The 18,155-nt window shown below is 33.0% G+C and overlaps 2 protein-coding genes across 2 annotated transcripts; both read right to left on the bottom strand.

Moving 5' to 3' along the window:
- Nucleotides 1-3,943: 3,943 nt before the first annotated feature.
- Nucleotides 3,944-7,520, bottom strand: LOC126710424 (probable serine/threonine-protein kinase At1g01540). The gene is made up of 7 exons (XM_050410875.1): nucleotides 6,661-7,520; nucleotides 5,946-6,050; nucleotides 5,650-5,772; nucleotides 5,386-5,556; nucleotides 5,150-5,279; nucleotides 4,842-5,051; nucleotides 3,944-4,348 (listed from the first exon to the last, which is right to left on the bottom strand). The coding sequence occupies exons 1-7, from the start codon at nucleotides 7,338-7,340 to the stop codon at nucleotides 4,199-4,201; spliced, it is 1,569 nt and encodes a 522-aa protein (XP_050266832.1). The 5' UTR covers nucleotides 7,341-7,520; the 3' UTR covers nucleotides 3,944-4,198.
- Nucleotides 7,521-15,124: 7,604 nt separating this feature from the next.
- LOC126710444 (transcription factor bHLH95-like) lies at nucleotides 15,125-17,849 on the bottom strand. The gene is made up of 3 exons (XM_050410907.1): nucleotides 17,245-17,849; nucleotides 16,111-16,554; nucleotides 15,125-15,306 (listed from the first exon to the last, which is right to left on the bottom strand). Exons 1-3 carry the CDS (start codon nucleotides 17,428-17,430, stop codon nucleotides 15,208-15,210), a joined length of 729 nt encoding a protein of 242 aa, XP_050266864.1. The 5' UTR covers nucleotides 17,431-17,849; the 3' UTR covers nucleotides 15,125-15,207.
- Nucleotides 17,850-18,155: the final 306 nt, after the last annotated feature.

Raw genomic sequence — 18,155 nt, 5'->3', positions numbered from 1 at the left:
ATGACAAAATTTTTCCCTGTGGGCTGTGGCCCAAACATAGGGAATAGAAAAATCCATGCCAGTTCTCCAATCTTTTATGTGCTGGACTAAAGAATATGCTCACAATTTATGGTGGTGTTACTGCATAGATATCAAATATCGAAAAATGCTAAAATTACAAATTTTTGATGTAATGTGCATTTGTCTCCAGCTTAAAAAGTCAATTTATTTTACTATTTAGCTTATTTTTGCTACTATTTATGGGTTTCATTGCACTTTTAGTACTATTTATGAGCCCCACTGTACTATTTCAGCTAACTTTTACATTTATTTACTGTACTTTCAGCAAAAAAATTTTAGTTTCAACAAAATAAGCAGATCCCAAACAAACCTGTAGTGAATGGTTATTAGTAAGTAAAAAAGTTATATAACATATAAGTAATGAGTTTATATGAGAAACAATAAGAATTTACAATCTCAACAATTTATAAAAATATTGTGAAAAGGTTTGTGGAGCTTAAAAAGCCAATTTATTTTACTATTTAGCTTATTTTTACTACTATTCATGGGTTCCATTGCACTTTTAGTACTATTTATGGGTCCCACTGTACTATTTCAGCTAACTTTTATATTTATTTATTGTACTTTCAGCAAAAAAATTTTAGTTTCAACAAAATAAATAGATCCCAAATAAATCTGTAGTGAGTGGTTATTAGTAAGTAAAAAAGTTATATAACATATAAGTAATGAGTTTATACGAGAAACAATAAGAATTTACAATCTCAACAATTTATAAAAATATTGTAAAAAGGTTTGTGGATGAAGCTACAAGTGAAACAACAAAGATTTTGCATTGGCTGGGTGATTCTTTGAATGTTCTCTAACTTTTAAAATAATCTATACAACTGGGCTACAAATACTAAATTCTAAAATTAAAAAAAAAAGCTACAAATACTAATTAGGCCCAAATGGCGGGCCAAGGCCAAGAAATAGAGTCCAATTAATTTTAAGGCCGAGTTTAGGGCTGATATTTCCTTTACCAAAAATATAACGTGAAATACTGAAATATACAGAAATTTATAAATCAGTGCTTAGTTCCTACAGCATTTGGTCTTAAGGCTTGAGTCCTAACAATTATGATTGAGGCAGCGAGACAAAATATTTCAAAAATAATGCTAGAAAGTGAAGAAGCTAGGGTTAGACAAATACAAACCAATGTTGTTAAATCTATTTTGGTTTGTTTATTGGAACGAAATATTTTGATAACGGTCAATTCTAGTGTACCATTTTGGGATTACTGCAATACACACACAAAATTAACACTTATATTTACTCATAATTAATGCAATAATAAGAATCAAATAAAAAAATAAAAAAAAAAACTTAGTTTTAGTTATTGTTCATTTGTTAAATATGTGTTACTCAACGATTTTTTGATAAGATATCAAGGGAGTATAATGTTGTTTTAGCAATTACATGTGTCTCTAAATTATTTGAACAACAAAGAAGTACATGCATTGTTTTTTTTTTTTTTGGTAAAAAAAAAAAGAGGGGTTCGCTAGGTTACGCTAGCCCTTGGGTAGGGCGCTAGAGTTAGACAGGTTCAACCAACTTGTGTGCATGCCCACCAATGGACTCCTGCTAGGAGCGGGACTCGAACTTAGGTTAGTTAGACGAAGAGTTCGAGCCTTACCAACTGAGCCAAGCCTCCGTTGGCGAAGTACATGCATTGTTATGCCACATCAATGAAGCCTAAAGGTTTGCTGAGTGAGAGTTACCTTCTCCTCTCTCCCCATGTGTGTGTTAAAAATACTTAGTATTCTAAAAAAAAAACTCAAAAAAAATTCAAAAAAAAAAAACCAAAACCCATTATAATGGTATATCAAGCTCAACAAACTAGCATGCAAAATTAACAAATGAACAGTAACTCAATACTTTATCAACAAAATTTTAAGTAAATTCTTTTTCGTATTGTGGACTTGGTTGCGTTGGGTTGTCGATTTTGGAATTACAAAAGTGCATGAATAAATAAATAGAAAAGAAATAATCTTTAATAGGAATAATGATGCAGTATTGATGGTGATGTAAAAAAATAGATTCCTTAAACTAGAAAAAATAGAGTGTTTTTAGGTTAATTTAACTAGGAATGTGTAGAGCATGATGTGAAAGCTCCATGATTTTCAATGTTAAGGAGAAAAGGGTCACGGGATGAGAAAACGATCATTGTCCACATACCACATGGTCCTTTTGATGAGGGTGCAAGCAGAGGTAGAGAGAGAAAGCAAGTAGGAGGAGAAAAATAGGGATAGGCTTGTAAATAAACATGTCAAATAGGTGAATCTTTAGTTTCTTGAGGAAAATCAAATTTTGCTTTGATATGAAATAGATCATTGTTTGTGTAATTATATATTTCAGGTAGTTTTTACTTTTTACCATCATTGTTTGCTTTGATATTTTCCCTCTTTGATATTTTTTTCCCTTTACCAAAAAAAAAAGAAAGAGAATTCCCATCACTTTTCCCAGACCTCGCAAGACTGAATTTTGTGCATTCGATACCACTTTTCCTTTTCCCGTTTTCTTTTTTCCCCTTTCTAAAAACATACATTATGTACTAGGAGACTAGGACCATGCCACTTTTATTATTCAGCAAAATTTTCATTTATCAAGAGAAATGGTAAAAGATTAGATTTCTGGAAAATGAAGCTTATATTATTTCTATGGTCATAGCTAATGCATTGTGGAAATGAATGTACAAAAGTTGGAATCTCATGTCAATGGCAGACAAATGAACTATAACAATGTCATCATGGTAGTTAGAATTACTTCTAGAACAATTATTAGGAATGGTTTAACTGGTCAATACATCAGATGCATACTGTGCAAATCAAATAGATCAATCATAAGCAGGTAAAAACTAAACCAGCAGTTGAACTTAATGAGCTAAAGGGATTGTCCTTGTGCGCTAGGGTAGGCCCTTATATAGTTAAATGTGTTTAAAGAGTCGGATAAAATAGAGACATATAATTGATATCAAGAATGAAGACTAGTCAAAAATAAACATACTCAATGTTCAAAAGCACCAAAAAAGGCAAAAAAAGAAATAGAGAATGCTTGGTGTGAATCATAATTAGAGAGCAAAAAGCCAAAAGCAAAAAGCAGAAAGAGAGTTCTTACTTGCTGACTTTCAATTTCCAATTAAGACCAAAACCAGCAAAACAAAAAGGATGCGTCCCAATTAAGATCTCAAGCATTTGTTTGTACATTCCTAGCCGTCCAGGTTTTCCCATCACAACCAAGCCCCCACACCTTTGAAAACTATGGGAAAATGCAATGGGGTTAGTGAGGCCTGTGACTTGTAGGACCCATGATTTTCTAATCATCCCCACCAAACTTTGTATGGGAAAAAGTATCTTGTGGTAGCCAACCTTAATCAAAGGGAACTTATATTGATACGTTTAGTACCCTCAATCAAGCTGATTTCATGGAACATAATGTAACAGGTTGAAATTTATCTGTCCTGTCCTTAAATCACTTTTGAGTTTTGACTATCGAAAAATTATTCGATAGTCTGGGAGCAATGCTCCCTCTTCACATGAGGGGTGGGCTCTACATGTGGGACCCACATGTGGAGACCACCCCTCTTGTGAGAGGAGGGAGCAATATAGTTCTTTGAATTGCCCTAAGGGACAGTAATAGGGAAATATGAATAAAGCAGGAAAAAAAAATGATGAGAATGTGAAAACCTCTAATGATGATACAAGTGATAGTGGTGTAGCTTCAGCAATGCCTCAATTATTATGGGTGAGTTTGCGATTTTCATTGAATGGAACTTACACAATTTATTCAAAGCATCTGAAATGAGTTGGTTTTGCTTTTCCATAGCATTAAACTTTGAACAAAGTTGTTTTAAGATGTCAACAAAATTTCAACTTTGTTGTAATTTTGATGATTTGGGTGACAAAGATGAGAAAAATATGAAGTAAATTGAAATCAGAGCAATTCCTCTACAAGATGTAGACAACCCATCGGGAATACATAGTGTTTCAGACACTACATTACATGTGTCAATGGGTATGGCACAAAATACTACAAAATCTACTAACATTAAAAATTCACATATACAGGTGAAGTAAAATGAAGCTGCACAATCCAGCTCTGGATGGAAATAAAGAAACAAAAAGTGTCGTGTCAATTCACCTTATACACTAGTTTGGAAAGGCTACTGCTCTTCAGGTTCTTGCTTTCTCCACAAAGACCTATTGATTTGAGCACCACTTTCATAACCACTGCTCTCACCGGATTCAGTAACATGCTTCTCCATCAACATATCCCTTGTACCATCACGCTGTAAGCGTCCAGCTCTTCGGTCCTAAAACCAAATGCCAAAAAAAAAAAAAAAAATGATAAGAAGTCCATACCAGGAAGCACTGCATAATACATACTGTAAAACATATCTTATCTTGATGTGCTTTCATGTGACAAAAAGATGAATTCAAAGATTGAAATTTTGCTGTCACTTTCTTTGAAACATATATGCAAACTGATAAACAGGTTTTATGGAAACCTAGACAATCCTATTCTTGGAAAATGTGTGCTACATGAGTTTCCATCCCTATAAAACATTAAAACCCCAAAGTGACAATAACTAGTAATCCTGTGTCTGACTTGAGTAGGAAATGCTTGTCTTTCTACATTTAAATTCAAATAATTGAAGTGCCCGGCTGTTGGCAATTTACAAGTTCATGTAGAAAACAAGAAAAGATGATAAATATAATTCTCAAACAAAGTCTAACCATTGTGAGAATAGACATAAAGAATCAACCATTGAGATCAATTAGGGGTCAAAGTAAATGCAAACTCACATCACGGAAGGGAAACTCATCAGCTTCAAGCATATGTATAACATGCCCCATCTTCGGCCTTTTCTGAGCATTTGGGTCCACACAGCGTAAAGCTACTAACAGAGCACGCTTCAGTGCCCTTGAAGAAGGCTTCTCTGGCAACCTAGGATCCAAAACTCCCTCCGCATTCCGATTTGTAACCATGGTTTTAAGCCACTCAACTAGGTTCACCTGAAAGATTGACTTACCCGTTTATATCAGATTGTAAAACTAATCTTGAACTGGTCATAAGACAATGCCATTAAGTAACTTTGGTTGATTATACATACCTCTCCAGCAGGGCGGCTATAGTCTACAGGGTTTCTCCCAGAAATGATCTCCATAAGAAGAATTCCAAAACTATACACATCACTTCTTTCATTCAACATGCCAGTACTGGCATATTCTGGAGCCACATATCTACAGAACAGAATCAGAAAAATGTCATTCCATTTTGCTCGGTTTTCGTTAGTGTCAGAATAAGAAGTCATCATGATAATTTTTAATTAAGAGAGGATCAACTGACCCAAATGTTCCCATCACACGAGTTGTCACATAACTCTTCTCCGAGCCCAAGAGCTTTGCTAGGCCAAAGTCAGACACCTTTGGATTCCACTGCTTATCAAGCAAAATATTGCTTGACTTAATATCACGGTGAACAACCTTGGGCTCAAGACCCTCATGTAGGTATGTCAATCTGTATTCGTAATCAAGCTTCAGTTATGGCAGAACCAAAACAATACAAAGAAAAGAAACTTCATTAAATAAACTTATTTGACTCAAAACATACCCTTTTGCAGTTCCAAGTATTATATTCATACGAACCTCCCAGGTAAGAGGGCTGCAAGGTCCAACATCTCCATGAAGCCACTGTTCTAAGTTTCCATTGTCAACATACTCATAAACAAGCATCCTATAACAATTCAATTACATGATAGATAAAATAATGTTATTAAAGATAAATTAAAAATATGAAAACACAGTTGATTCTAATATTTTAAGCAAGAGGAGAAAACCTCTAACCTGCAAGGTTATCAATAAACATTAAAGATAAGAGGGACAGGATGTAACTAAAGATCAAAATACCTATGAGCTCCTTCAGCACAATAACCGAGCAACCTCACTAAATTCTTATGCCGAACACGTCCAATTGCTTCAACTTCAACCTTAAACTCCTTCTCAGCTTGTCCCCTAAAGCAAAAACAACTAACCCAATTAAGCTTTCTCTGCCATAACCCCCACAACACAGAGCACAGGAAACACTTGTTCAACACACAATCCACACCTTCAACTCTCAAAGTTATAACAAATCAACAAACAAACATAGTAGTAAACATCCATCTGAACTAACAAATTAAATCCCCAACTGGGTTCATACCAACAAAAAGCAAAGAATTTAAAACTAACACCCCAAGTAACAAAAAGATTAAAAATTCATAAATATACTCAGTTCCATAAAAAAGCAAATACCAAACATAGAAACAAACATCCAACTGAACTAACACATCAATTTCCCAACTGGGTTCATAACAACACAAAGCAAAGTAATTAAAACTCACATCCCTAGTAATTAAAAGATTAAAAATTTATAACAAAGAAAGTAACAATCATCCAACTGAACTAACACATCAAATTCCCAACTGGGTTCATACCAACACAAAGCAAAGCAGTTAAATACCTTAAACCCCAAGTAACAAAAAGATTAAAAACTTTTTGAGAATGTTTTACAAAACATGCAACACTTTTTCAACACATGATCCACACCTTAACTCTCAAACTCATAACATGCAACAAATATTACCTATTATTAAGCAAATTCTTGACAGCAACGTTGGTATTATCCTCCATAAGACCACGGTAAACAATCCCATACCCACCTTCACCAATCACATTCTCATCAGCAAAACCATTAGTGGAAACCTCAAGCTCTCTGAGAGTATACCAATGGCCCCACCCCAAGTGCGAGACCTCTGGCCCGACAATCGTAGCCTGGTCACCCGACCGGGTCTCCCCACTTCCATGACTCGACCCGGTAACCCGCTCCGGGTACGAAATCCGGTGGTCTTTACCAATTTCAATGTGAATTCTGTTCTTCCCAGTAGCTGGACTCTCTTCCTCTTGTTGCTGAAGAAGCAGGAGTTGGGGTCTGGCTGCTACTGGCTCCGATTCCGGTAGTGGGTCGGGGTTTGATGTGGGTTTCGGTTTCGGGTCCTGGTCGATTCTGATTTCTTGGATTTCTTTGGACACGTTTGGAATTATAGTAAGGCTCTGAGACGACTTGTTGTTGTGCTTTGAAGTAGAAGAAGCTGAAGAAGAAGAAGCAGCTGAACTATTACGCCTAGAGATGAACCAAAGAGATATAAGGAAAAGTACAAGAACTATTGCTGCTCCAACACACATTCCAAGTACTACCCATAAGCGTAAACCGAAAATTGAGGTTCGCTTTGAGAGCTGGTCGTTTAAGAAGTTGTACTCAGACATTGTACTAGAACTTCTTCTCCTTCTTCTTCTTGTTCTTTATATGAGAGACAAAATATCAAAGGCAGCCATGGAATTGAAGAAGAAGAAGAAGAAGAAGAAGAAGAAGAGAGACAAAAGAGTGTGAATGTGTGTGGCAGTGAGGTAATTTGGAAAATGGACTGCACAGATGACAGTGGGGTTTTGAGACACAGAGAGAGGAGCTGGCATGATGGGACTTCTAGTATGTAACAGTCATAACCCCACCTTTTTTTTTTTACTTTTTTGACTTTTTGTGAAATAGTGATTTAAGGGTCCAAAGTTAAAAGGTATTTAATATAATTATTTAGGGGTGTGTACAATACGTGTTGTGACTTTCCATAAATTTTAGTAGATTTCTTTTTTAAGTTTTTTAAATATTTTTAATTAAATAATTTTTTTTTTCAACAACTTTCTATATTTGTTTTTGTTTAAACAACTATTCTTTTTGTAAAGGGACGAAACAAAATTCATCTATATATATTTTTTTCTTTTGAAAACATTAATATCATTCCTTAATTTTGGGATACTTTGGTGCAAATTTTTTGGGAACCTAAACCTAAGGTTGACCTTGGCATTATTAGAGTATTTATACTCATTTTTTTAAATTAAAAAATATGCTTAAAAATATATATATATACTTGTTACAAATTTATTATTGGGCAAAATTTAGTTACAAAATTAGTTGTAGTTTTAAATTATGAAATTGGTTTAAACTATAATCTTACTCAATATATTTTCATTGGAAGTGAATTTTGACAAATCCACCATTAGATTACATCTTATTCTTATATTCTTTATAATTGCAAAAAAAATTAAAAATTAAATATCAATAATTATGTGATCAATAAATTATTTAAATTGTAAGTTTTTATAGTTTATAATTATTTATAAAATATAAGTTTATAGATTATATAGTAAATAACATTTGATTGATATAAAATTTGACATATGTATTAAAAATGTAAAGAACATACAATTCAATGGTCATATTTTTAAAATATGTAGTAATATTTATTTTATTTAGTAAACTTTGTCCATTAGTTTATACACAAAGTTATTATCTTTGTATTATTTAATTTTTAATACTTATGTACTATTCGACTTTATCTATCTGAAAAGTCTATTTAAAAAATAAATAAATAAAATCCATTAAATGCATCTTAATGAAATAAATTTTAATGATGCTTTATTGGCCAAACAAGCCTGGAGGTTGCTGCACAATAAAAATTCTTTGTTTTACAAAGTTTTTAAACCGAAGTTCTTTCCGGATTGCACTATAATGGAAGCCACAGATTCTATGTCCGGCTCGCATGCATGGAGGAGCATACTTCAAGGTAGGGATGTACTCTTGAGAGGGGCGAGATGGAGGGTTGGATGTGGAGAGTCAATTAGCGTCTGGAATGACGCATGGCTGCCATCACTAGACAGCCCCATAATTAAATCACATGTTGTACCCGGTTTTGAAGAAGCCAAGGTTTCAGAGCTTATCAACCCGGTCACCAGAAGATGGGATACAAACCTCCTTCGTGGCTTATTTCACCATACTGAGGTTGAACTTATACTGAGTATACCTTTAAGCTCGATTCCTGTAGAGGACAAGGTTATATGGCCTTTTAACTCCACAGGTGCTTACTCGGTGAAATCGGGCTCAAGGTTTCTAGCTATGGAAGCCACTCCATCATCGTTGCAGGACAACCAACATCAACAGGAGGATATTTGGAAGAGAATTTGGAGACTATTTGTTCCTAATAATGTTCGAAACTTCCTTTGGTGTGCATGTCGCGATGCGATACCGGTCAAAAGGAATTTACGGAAACGGAAAATTCTTACGGAGGATGTTTGCGAGCACTGCCGTTCAGCCTCTGAAACAACTTATCATGCTTTATGGGAGTGCCCAAAAATCTCTGAAGTTTGAGAAGCCATTCCGGGATACGAGTTTCGGCAAGTACGTAGCTTCGCTTCATTCCGGGAACTGATGGAGTTTAGCTTTTCGGAGGATAAAAACATGGAGCTGATGGTCATGGTGATGTGGACACTGTGGTATCGTAGAAATCAGATCAGAGTAAGGCATTTGGACTTCCCCACTTCTCAGGTGATCCCACAAGCTTCACAAGCCTTGTCAGACTTCAAACTGCACAACATCTCACTCCCATCGTTGCATGGTGTCGCTAGACAAGTACGGGCTCAAGCTCAGTGGAATCCACCTCCCAGGGACTGTTTCAAAGTTAACTTTGATGGAGCAATATTTCCTGAACTGGGCAAGGCAGGGCTGGGCGTAGTAATTCGAATTTGGCAAGGGAACGTCATGGCTTCCCTCTCAGAACAAGCCCCACGTCCTTTCTCTTCCGATATCGTCAAAGTGATGGCTGCTACTAGGGCAATCTCATTTGCTCAGGAGCTTGGCGTCAGACCCTTCATCCTTGAAGGAGATTCGGATGTGGTGATCAAAACCTTCATGGCTGCAGAAGATTCTCTCTCCTCTTTCAGTCACATTGTCTCTTTGGCTAAATCCACCTTAACCACAAACGAATGTATTTCTTTTTCTCATATTTTTAGGAGTGGTAATAAGGTTGCTCATAACCTAGCTAGACATGCTAGACATGTCAGAGGTTTGTCTGTATGGATGGAGGATGCCCCTCCCCACCTTTATTCTGTTCTTTTCGACGATTCTGGCTAATAATATTAGATGTCTTTTTTCTCAAAAAAAAAAAAACATTGGAGATCCTATTTTAGCAAAAAATTAGTTTAGCTCTCAAATGACCAAAAAAAAAAAATTTTTTTTATTTAAGTTGCTATATTTAAAGTTTTTTTTAGCAACCCGCTATAATAAACTACTATATATAGCAACTACTTAAAAAATAAGCATCAATTTTGTATGCTACTCTCACTCTCTCATCATCTAATAAAACATTCACTCATTTTTCAAAAATAATGAAAACATATTTTAAATAAAATGGTAAAAAAATAAAGTATAAGATGTAGGGTGAATTGCTAAAAGCTAAAATTTTAAGCACTACAAATGTGAATGCTCTTACACATTCTAGTTCAACCTATTAAACACCTAATGTAAGGGATATGTCTACATACAATACACATTTATCCAATTCAATCAACTTAATACGAGATATTACTATCCCTTCACTTAAATTCCTAATGTTCTCGTTAAGTCTCACATTGTGTTATAGTGTCTTGAACCACATGGCATTACTAGGTTGGCTATGATACTATTTATATATTGTGATACCACAAATTGAAAAGAATTTGAACATATTAAATGTATGAGTATGTGTTGTGCCGGTTTATGTTAAGTCTCATATCGAGTATTTATTAGATAAATCTTAGGTATATAAGCAGGGATGAACCCAATGGGGGGCCCAAGGGGGCTTAGGCCCCCCTTGGCTCAAAAAAAAAAAAAAAATTTGAGCCCCCCTGTCCAAAGAAAGAAAGAAAAAATCATTGGTTATATTTTTTTATTTCTAGAGTTGCACCTCCCTCTTCCAAAAACTTAGACCACCCCCCCCCCTCTTTTTATTAGCCTAACCCAACTAGCAATTACTCAACTAAAAAACTTAACAAAAACAAAACTAAAAAAAAAAAAAAAAATCCTAATCAGCCCAGTATAGAATACTAGCATCAGGTGTTCTAAATGCTAAACATTTAGTATTTAGAACATCAAATACCAAAAATACTACCATACGAGACATTTTAAATGCTATATTAAAGTAGCAAAAGCAATTTTTGGTTTGTGAAAATAATTTTTTATTTTTTGCAATAGCTAATGCTTTTAATAAACAATATTATTTTGCATTTTTATGTCATCGTTGGTAGATGATTACATCTTAATGTGTTAAGAAACAATGATTTTGTGTATTTATCTTAGTTGATAGTTTGTTAATACTATATTGATACATATTTGGATTTTTTTTTTCTTTTTATACTTCGAGCCCCTAGCTTGAAATCCTAGATCCACCCCTATATATAAATGATTAAAATAAGTCTCAATTGCAACTTGGGTAAGTGATTTTGGAGTCTAAATGTAGACGTGGCTAACACATTTTTTGGGCAATGGCCACAATTTGACTTATAATGAGGACATCAAGAATTTAAGTAAAAGTTATACATAAGCAAATAATTTAAATAATCTTAAGAAAAAAAAGTTAAAAACTTAAAAAGCACACTATTTAATAAAACCAAGTTTGTTAGAACCAAGGTTTTTGTTTTTTTTGGGACCATGAGACATTATTATTAAATGAGAATATAGTCAAATGTAACGATGGGATCTATGTGTAGTGTAAGGTTGTATTAATTTGTCATTATTATATGTTCATACTGTGGGTTATTGTATTAATTTGTTATTGCGTTGTTATTGGCTGGATTTTGGGATGCGATTTTGTCATTGTTTTTAGTCGGTTTTGTTTGTTCTCTTGCAATTCATGTGAGTTGTGACATAGTTAAGATTTTAATAATGAATGGAGGGAATAATTAGAAAGGATGGTGGTGTCTCGGTGATGGCTGCATTATGCGAGAATAGTGTTATACTCCGTAATAGTTAGCTCATTCACCATTAATAATCCTTTTTTTTCTCGTGCGTTTGAGATAGTGTTGTTTGACCATGGTGGTGGACCTTAAGTTTTGATTGTTGTTTTTTATGCTTGCTTTTAATGAAGTGCTCAGTATCAGTCTTTTTGGTATTATTCCAATTCAGATTTGTAATATGATATAAAATGCCTTTTATTTTTCTTAGATTTTAAGGTTTTGTTAATGAATTATTTTTTTAAAAAAATTTTAAGAGAAAGTTTAGAAATTTTTTCATGTTATATTTATGGAAAATAGAAAAAGTTGTTAGCCTTAAAAAGTTGGCTTAGTGTTTGAAACCTTTTGTGTGCATCTTGGAATTACCTCCATAAGATTTCTCCTTATAATAACCAGATGTGTGTAGGACAAGAGACAATACGAAATAGTCAAATACTTAAAAAAATCTGAACACCCTCATTTGTTAAAAAAGAAAAAAAATTGTCAAAAGTTTAGTTTTTTATTTTATTTTATTTTTTTATTCCCATAAAAAAAAACTTTTTAAAAATAGTTTACTATCTTGAATGTAAAAGTAGTTTACTATCAAATCCCCTGCATCTGTTAAGTCCTCCTTTTATTTTTTTAATGTTTTGTTTTTTTATTTGGCAAATCCCCTGCATCTGTTAACTCCTTTTATTTTTTAATGTTTTGTTTCTTTATTTGGTAAAAGAGGAATTGATTAAACACTATAAAAAGGTGTTAGAGATAAAATCTTCTTGGCGGGTTCTTTACTATGGATATGATTTCATATATAAAAACCTTATTATTTTTCCAATAGGGTTTAACATCAAGATAGGCTTTTATGGGCCATGGGATACGGCCCTGAAAGAAATTTAAGAGGCGGCAAAAGTGGACCCATTTTCCAGGTCATCATCATTAAATTGGATAAATTAAAATCATGAAATTTAGGCATGGGTGTTGAGTATTGCCACTTTTCATGATGTTCACTTCAGCTCATGACTTTAAAACATGAAAATGGCAATGCAGCCAACTTCAATTTCAATGAAGGCTTCCAGAAAAAACATGAAGTTAGACACTGTTTGATTTCATTTTAAGAAACTTTTGACTTTTAGTTAAAAAGTGGGAAAAAAAAAAAAATCTTAGTAATCGACTAATTTCCATGTTGTTTCTTGTTGCCTTTTGTTTTTATTTTTGTAATTTTCTTTTGTATAGTTTTATTTGCATGATTTTTTTTTGATAAATTATTTAAATAATAAAAATAAATAGCCTTATAAATTATTACGTTATAAATTTGAGGAAATTTTTCTAAATTAGTTTGAAGTTATTTTTTATTATAATGCAAAAGCAAACAAAATTGACTTTCAATGCAATTTTGCATAGGAAAGCTCTATTTTTTCTTTTGTTTTGTTAAAATATATTATTATTATTATATTATTATATTTTAGGGTTGATAGTTTATTTCTTAGTAATTTTCATGTTGTCTTTTGTTTTTGATTTCGTATTTTTCTTCGTATGATTTTTTTAATAAATTATGTGAATTATTTAAACAATATAAATAAAAATAGTCTTGTAAATTATCACGTAGTGAATTGGTGGTGATTTCTCTAAACTGGTTTAAAACTAATCTCTATCATAATGCAAAAGCAAAACAAAATTGACTTTCAATGCAATTTTTGCACGCGAAGCTCTTTTTTTTCTTTTGTTTTGTTAAAGTATATTAATATTATTATAATATTTTGGGGTTGATAGTTTACTTCCCCATCAAATGTCGAATTTTGTCATTTGGGTGATGATTCATTATATCATACAATGACAACCCGGTCATACTCATATGGGCACAAATTGTCATAGTGGAACATGGTAGTTTGTTGTCCTAATCTAATCCAATCCAAAGTCATTGTAAGCGTGTGTCATCATTTTTCACGCCCAATTGAGGGTTTGGTTTGGCAGGAAATGAGGAGCACCGTGTGATTAATACAAAATAAAGTTGATTCTTCTTTGAATAATGTTAGGAATATACATATACTAATATATTTTATCATTTTTTTTTTCATAATTATTAACATTATTATAAGCGTTTGTTATCATTTTTTTTCAGAACTTTTTCATACCATTATATTTGGAATAGACTAATATTAATATATTTACATAATTTTATAACAGTAAAGAATAAGCACAATTTGATTTAAAGTTAATAGATGCACTATGACATTTGTTAGTAAATCATTTTAAAGAATATTTTGTGGGAAAAATAGTAAATCATTTTATGAAATATTTTGTGGAAAAAAAGCAACTGATTTTTTGACGGTCTTTTTTATTTCCAATAAAAGTGATATAAATTTTTTTCTAAAATGACTCATTAGCATTTAGCATTTGTTAACAGTACTATATATTTATATATTGTAATTAAAACATAATTTTCACATGGATCAATCAATTAACCCAACCTGTATTATGCATCAATCAAACAGAATATTCTCCCTAAATATATATATATATATATATATTACATCCTTCACTCATTGTTCTTCCTTTGTGGTTTGAGCACACTCCTCCAAGGCATCATTTCGGCATTTCCTCATTATATTGCAACAAAAGAAGTGACAAAAATTATTTTGTACAGTGTTGGCCACTTTAGTTACCAGCAGCACAGACCCAAAACTAACAAGTGACAAAAATTCTTTTATTGGTTTTGTTGGTTATGTAAATGGTACCTGCTTCTTCTTTTTTTCAGTTGTTGTTGGAGTACCTTTTAGAATTCCGGACATTTGTTGGACTTTTTTTATTTGTTCAGTCCCTTTCCATTTAATGAAATAGCTTTTCTTAAAAGAAAAGAAGCGGGAATTTGTATCTTTGGACTTTAAAACACACAGTTTTCTTAGGATACTCTCCTCAGCAATAAATATGATTTGCTTTTTTTGTTGTTGTCGTTTTTAGAAGAATAAATATGATTAGCTGAGGATAGTTCTGGGTGGTAAACTAGTACTGGTCCTAATGGATGATCCAAACCCTTCAATGGTTCACCCATTTGGAACTTTTTTTAATTAGAAGATTTAAAAAAACACTCAAATTAGTGCGGCAACCTTTAAAATGAACAAATTAATGTCAGAATCTCTCAAATCACATTGATTCTAGTTATAAGCTCAATTGGTAAAATCTCTGATGGTTAAATAAGAAATTTATAGTTCAATTTTCGCTTATACCAAAAACCGATTAATGTCTTGGTCTGATGATAAAAAGTTATAAAAAGTCAAATATTTAGGTGCCCAAAAAAGATGTAAACTCTAGACTATGTAGTATTGATAATATTCTTGCGTCAACGTGACAAGAGCCACAGGTTCATTTCACCCACTGCAAGTTTGAACAATTCCTCCACCGAGAATGCCTCTGAATATTCATCAGAAGCTCCACCAGCCTGATCACAAAAGCCCCAATAAGTAAGAATTGAATCTTTATATATGTTTTACATGTAATAAATTTAATTACAAGCATTTTCATCCTAATAAAAGAAATGAAAAATGAGGGACAGGATGATAGAAGCAAATTTCAAATATATCGAAGTATAATATATATCTTTTGAGAATTTTGGTCAAGGTTTCTTCTTTCTTCCACGAATTAGGGTGCACGAGAATTGGAAGGTCAGCCTTGGAGTAACATATTTTGACCTCTACCACAACTCATAAAACTACATGAATTGGAAAAAGATGCTATGAACAATGTTACATTACTGTGAATTTGACTAATTCAACTTAATTGATGCAAAAGCTTAGTAATAAATTAATCTGCCACATTATGCAATACATTTTTAACAAACCTTTACCAAATTAATTACAAAATTCACTCCCCCCTAAAAGGGAAAAAAAATATATTATTTGATATTTCTAACAGAAATATCCAGGGTTTAAATCTCTCATCCTCTATTATAACTATTGAACCATTAAAAATAAAAACTCTTCGTTATGACTATATTCATTGTTTTGGTTCAATAAATTTATTTTTACTTTAAAAGAAAAGTACAACTTTTTAAAATGAATAAAGTTTTCTTCCAAACCAGTTTGGAGGAATTTCTCCCAACCCATTATATGACGACTCATAAAACAATCTACGTGTACTATTTAAATAAGCCATAAAACTCATTAAATAAGTTATGCGACTAATTATTAAAAGTCTTACTTTCATTGAATCAATAAGGTTTAGAGTTCAGGTTTCTTTCACTTACATGGGCATGGATCATGTACAGACTACGACAGTTATCCGAGGAAATGTGAGCAGACACCAAATTCAGTTTATGCTTCTCTAGTATTTTAAAGATGGTGGCCAATAGCCCTGGCTTCCTCGGAGAACAAACACTGATTTGAGCATCATCTCCACACAAATTCAACACAACATTTGGCGAAGACCACGTCTGAAAGCAAGGAGGAATCAGACATGATTGACAGGTTTTTGTTGACATTAAGAAGTTCTTTGATGATTCCTTGTTAGCTAAAAATTCTTCCTTTAATTTGAGTTCTTCTGCTTGTGATGTAATCAAGAATGGTACCTCATATTCAACTATCATTCCACTTTGGAGCTTTTCAATCCTTTGCTTTTGCAATGTCTGGAGAGTGTGTTCAAGGGTCTTGATATAATTCACTGCCTCATTAACAATGGTGGACTTGTCTACCTGCACACATGATTGCAACTTATAAAGACATCAAATGGTAAAACTCGGAGAGTGAAATTTAAATCTATTGAATTTCATGAGATATAAACGCGTTGCATTTTGTTTTTGGTTATGCATAATTTGTTCGTGATGAATGAGAGTCATTGGGAAAATAAAAAAAGAAAAGAAAAGAAGCTCCACATCATTAAAAACATGCTCACATTCATGAAATCATAAAAGGACCCAAATAAATACATATGGGGATGCTACAATTTTTTTAAAGTAGCCGATAGATTCTTTCTTATATAATACAAAATCATTTGAATTCTCAATAAGGCACAAAAGAAAGAATTAACGGTCATTATATAGATACAAAAAAAAGAATAGTGTTAGAGATGGTGGTTTATAATTTGTAGAAAAAGTAATATATACTAGTCTCTAGTTAAGGTGTTTCAAGGGCATAGCAAAGCAAAGCCGAGCCGGGTAAATATATATTCAGAAATTCACTTTCGGGTTAGTGTTTAGACACATATAGGGGCAGACATACCTTATAAACATGTTGTAAATCCTAATCTTTCATATAATGGAATGATTAATTCCTTTTTTTGAATAAGCAAATTACCGAACCACATAAATTAATGATTAAATAGTTTGTCTTTCTAATGTTCGCTAAAATTTCCAATACAGAAATCTTCAAACAGATATGTTTACCTTGGCAGGAAGTTGAGGAAGCAAAGCATGAAGACTAGTGAACATGTTACTCATCTTTTTCCTCCTTTGTCTCTCCGTCCTTATGTGTGTCTCATGCTCCGATTCACCACCACCACCACCACCTTCAGCCTTTCCACTTCTTCTATTTCGCTTCCGACCCACCAATACTTCCTTCTCCTCTCCCATCACACTAGTATTAGAGCTTGAATTAGCTAGGCCGGTTTTTGTGTAACATATTTTGACCTCTACCACAACTCATAAAACTACATGAATTGGAAAAAGCCCACAATTTGGTCCTCTCTGAACTGTTATATTGGCTTTTCTCTACATGGGTGTGTCTGTGTCTTAAGAGTAAGATTTAGGAGAGCAATGAAGAGTGTTACATAGAGATGGAAAAAAGGTGTGAGAACTGAGAAGTGGTGGGTAGGGGCAGGTGAGAACTGAGAAAGAGATACGCATGATTCGGTTAACACCAATAAAAGAGAACAAAAGAGTGAAGTACAATCATGAGACACTGCCGATATTTGGCTTCCAAACAAAAACGGACAGTAACCGCGTATCGGAAAAGATTTCTCAAGCCGGGGTCCTTGGCTCTTTGCACATCAGCTTCTTAGTTCTTACAGAAAATCGCGCTGACCTTCCCTCGAATTTTCTGTTATTACACTCCATTCCGTCTAGTTTAAAATAAAACACTCTCCTTTCTTAAAATGTAAAGAATAAGAACCTTTTATCTTACTTTTTATGTTTTATTTTATACTCTATCAATTATAGTATATCATATGTATGATCTTTCTTTTTTTAATTTTGTTATTTTTTTTTTAAAAGAATGTAAAATGTGTACTTGTCAAATTGAGATTAATAGGAGTATAAAATGGAACACCAAAAATGAAATAGGCAATTTGTATTCCTAA

This window comes from Quercus robur, chromosome 2 (genome assembly GCF_932294415.1).
Source record: "Quercus robur chromosome 2, dhQueRobu3.1, whole genome shotgun sequence".
Taxonomy (NCBI): domain Eukaryota; kingdom Viridiplantae; phylum Streptophyta; class Magnoliopsida; order Fagales; family Fagaceae; genus Quercus; species Quercus robur.
The sequence above is the reverse complement of the archived record's forward strand: the minus strand, read 5'-3'. Positions and strand labels throughout refer to the sequence as shown.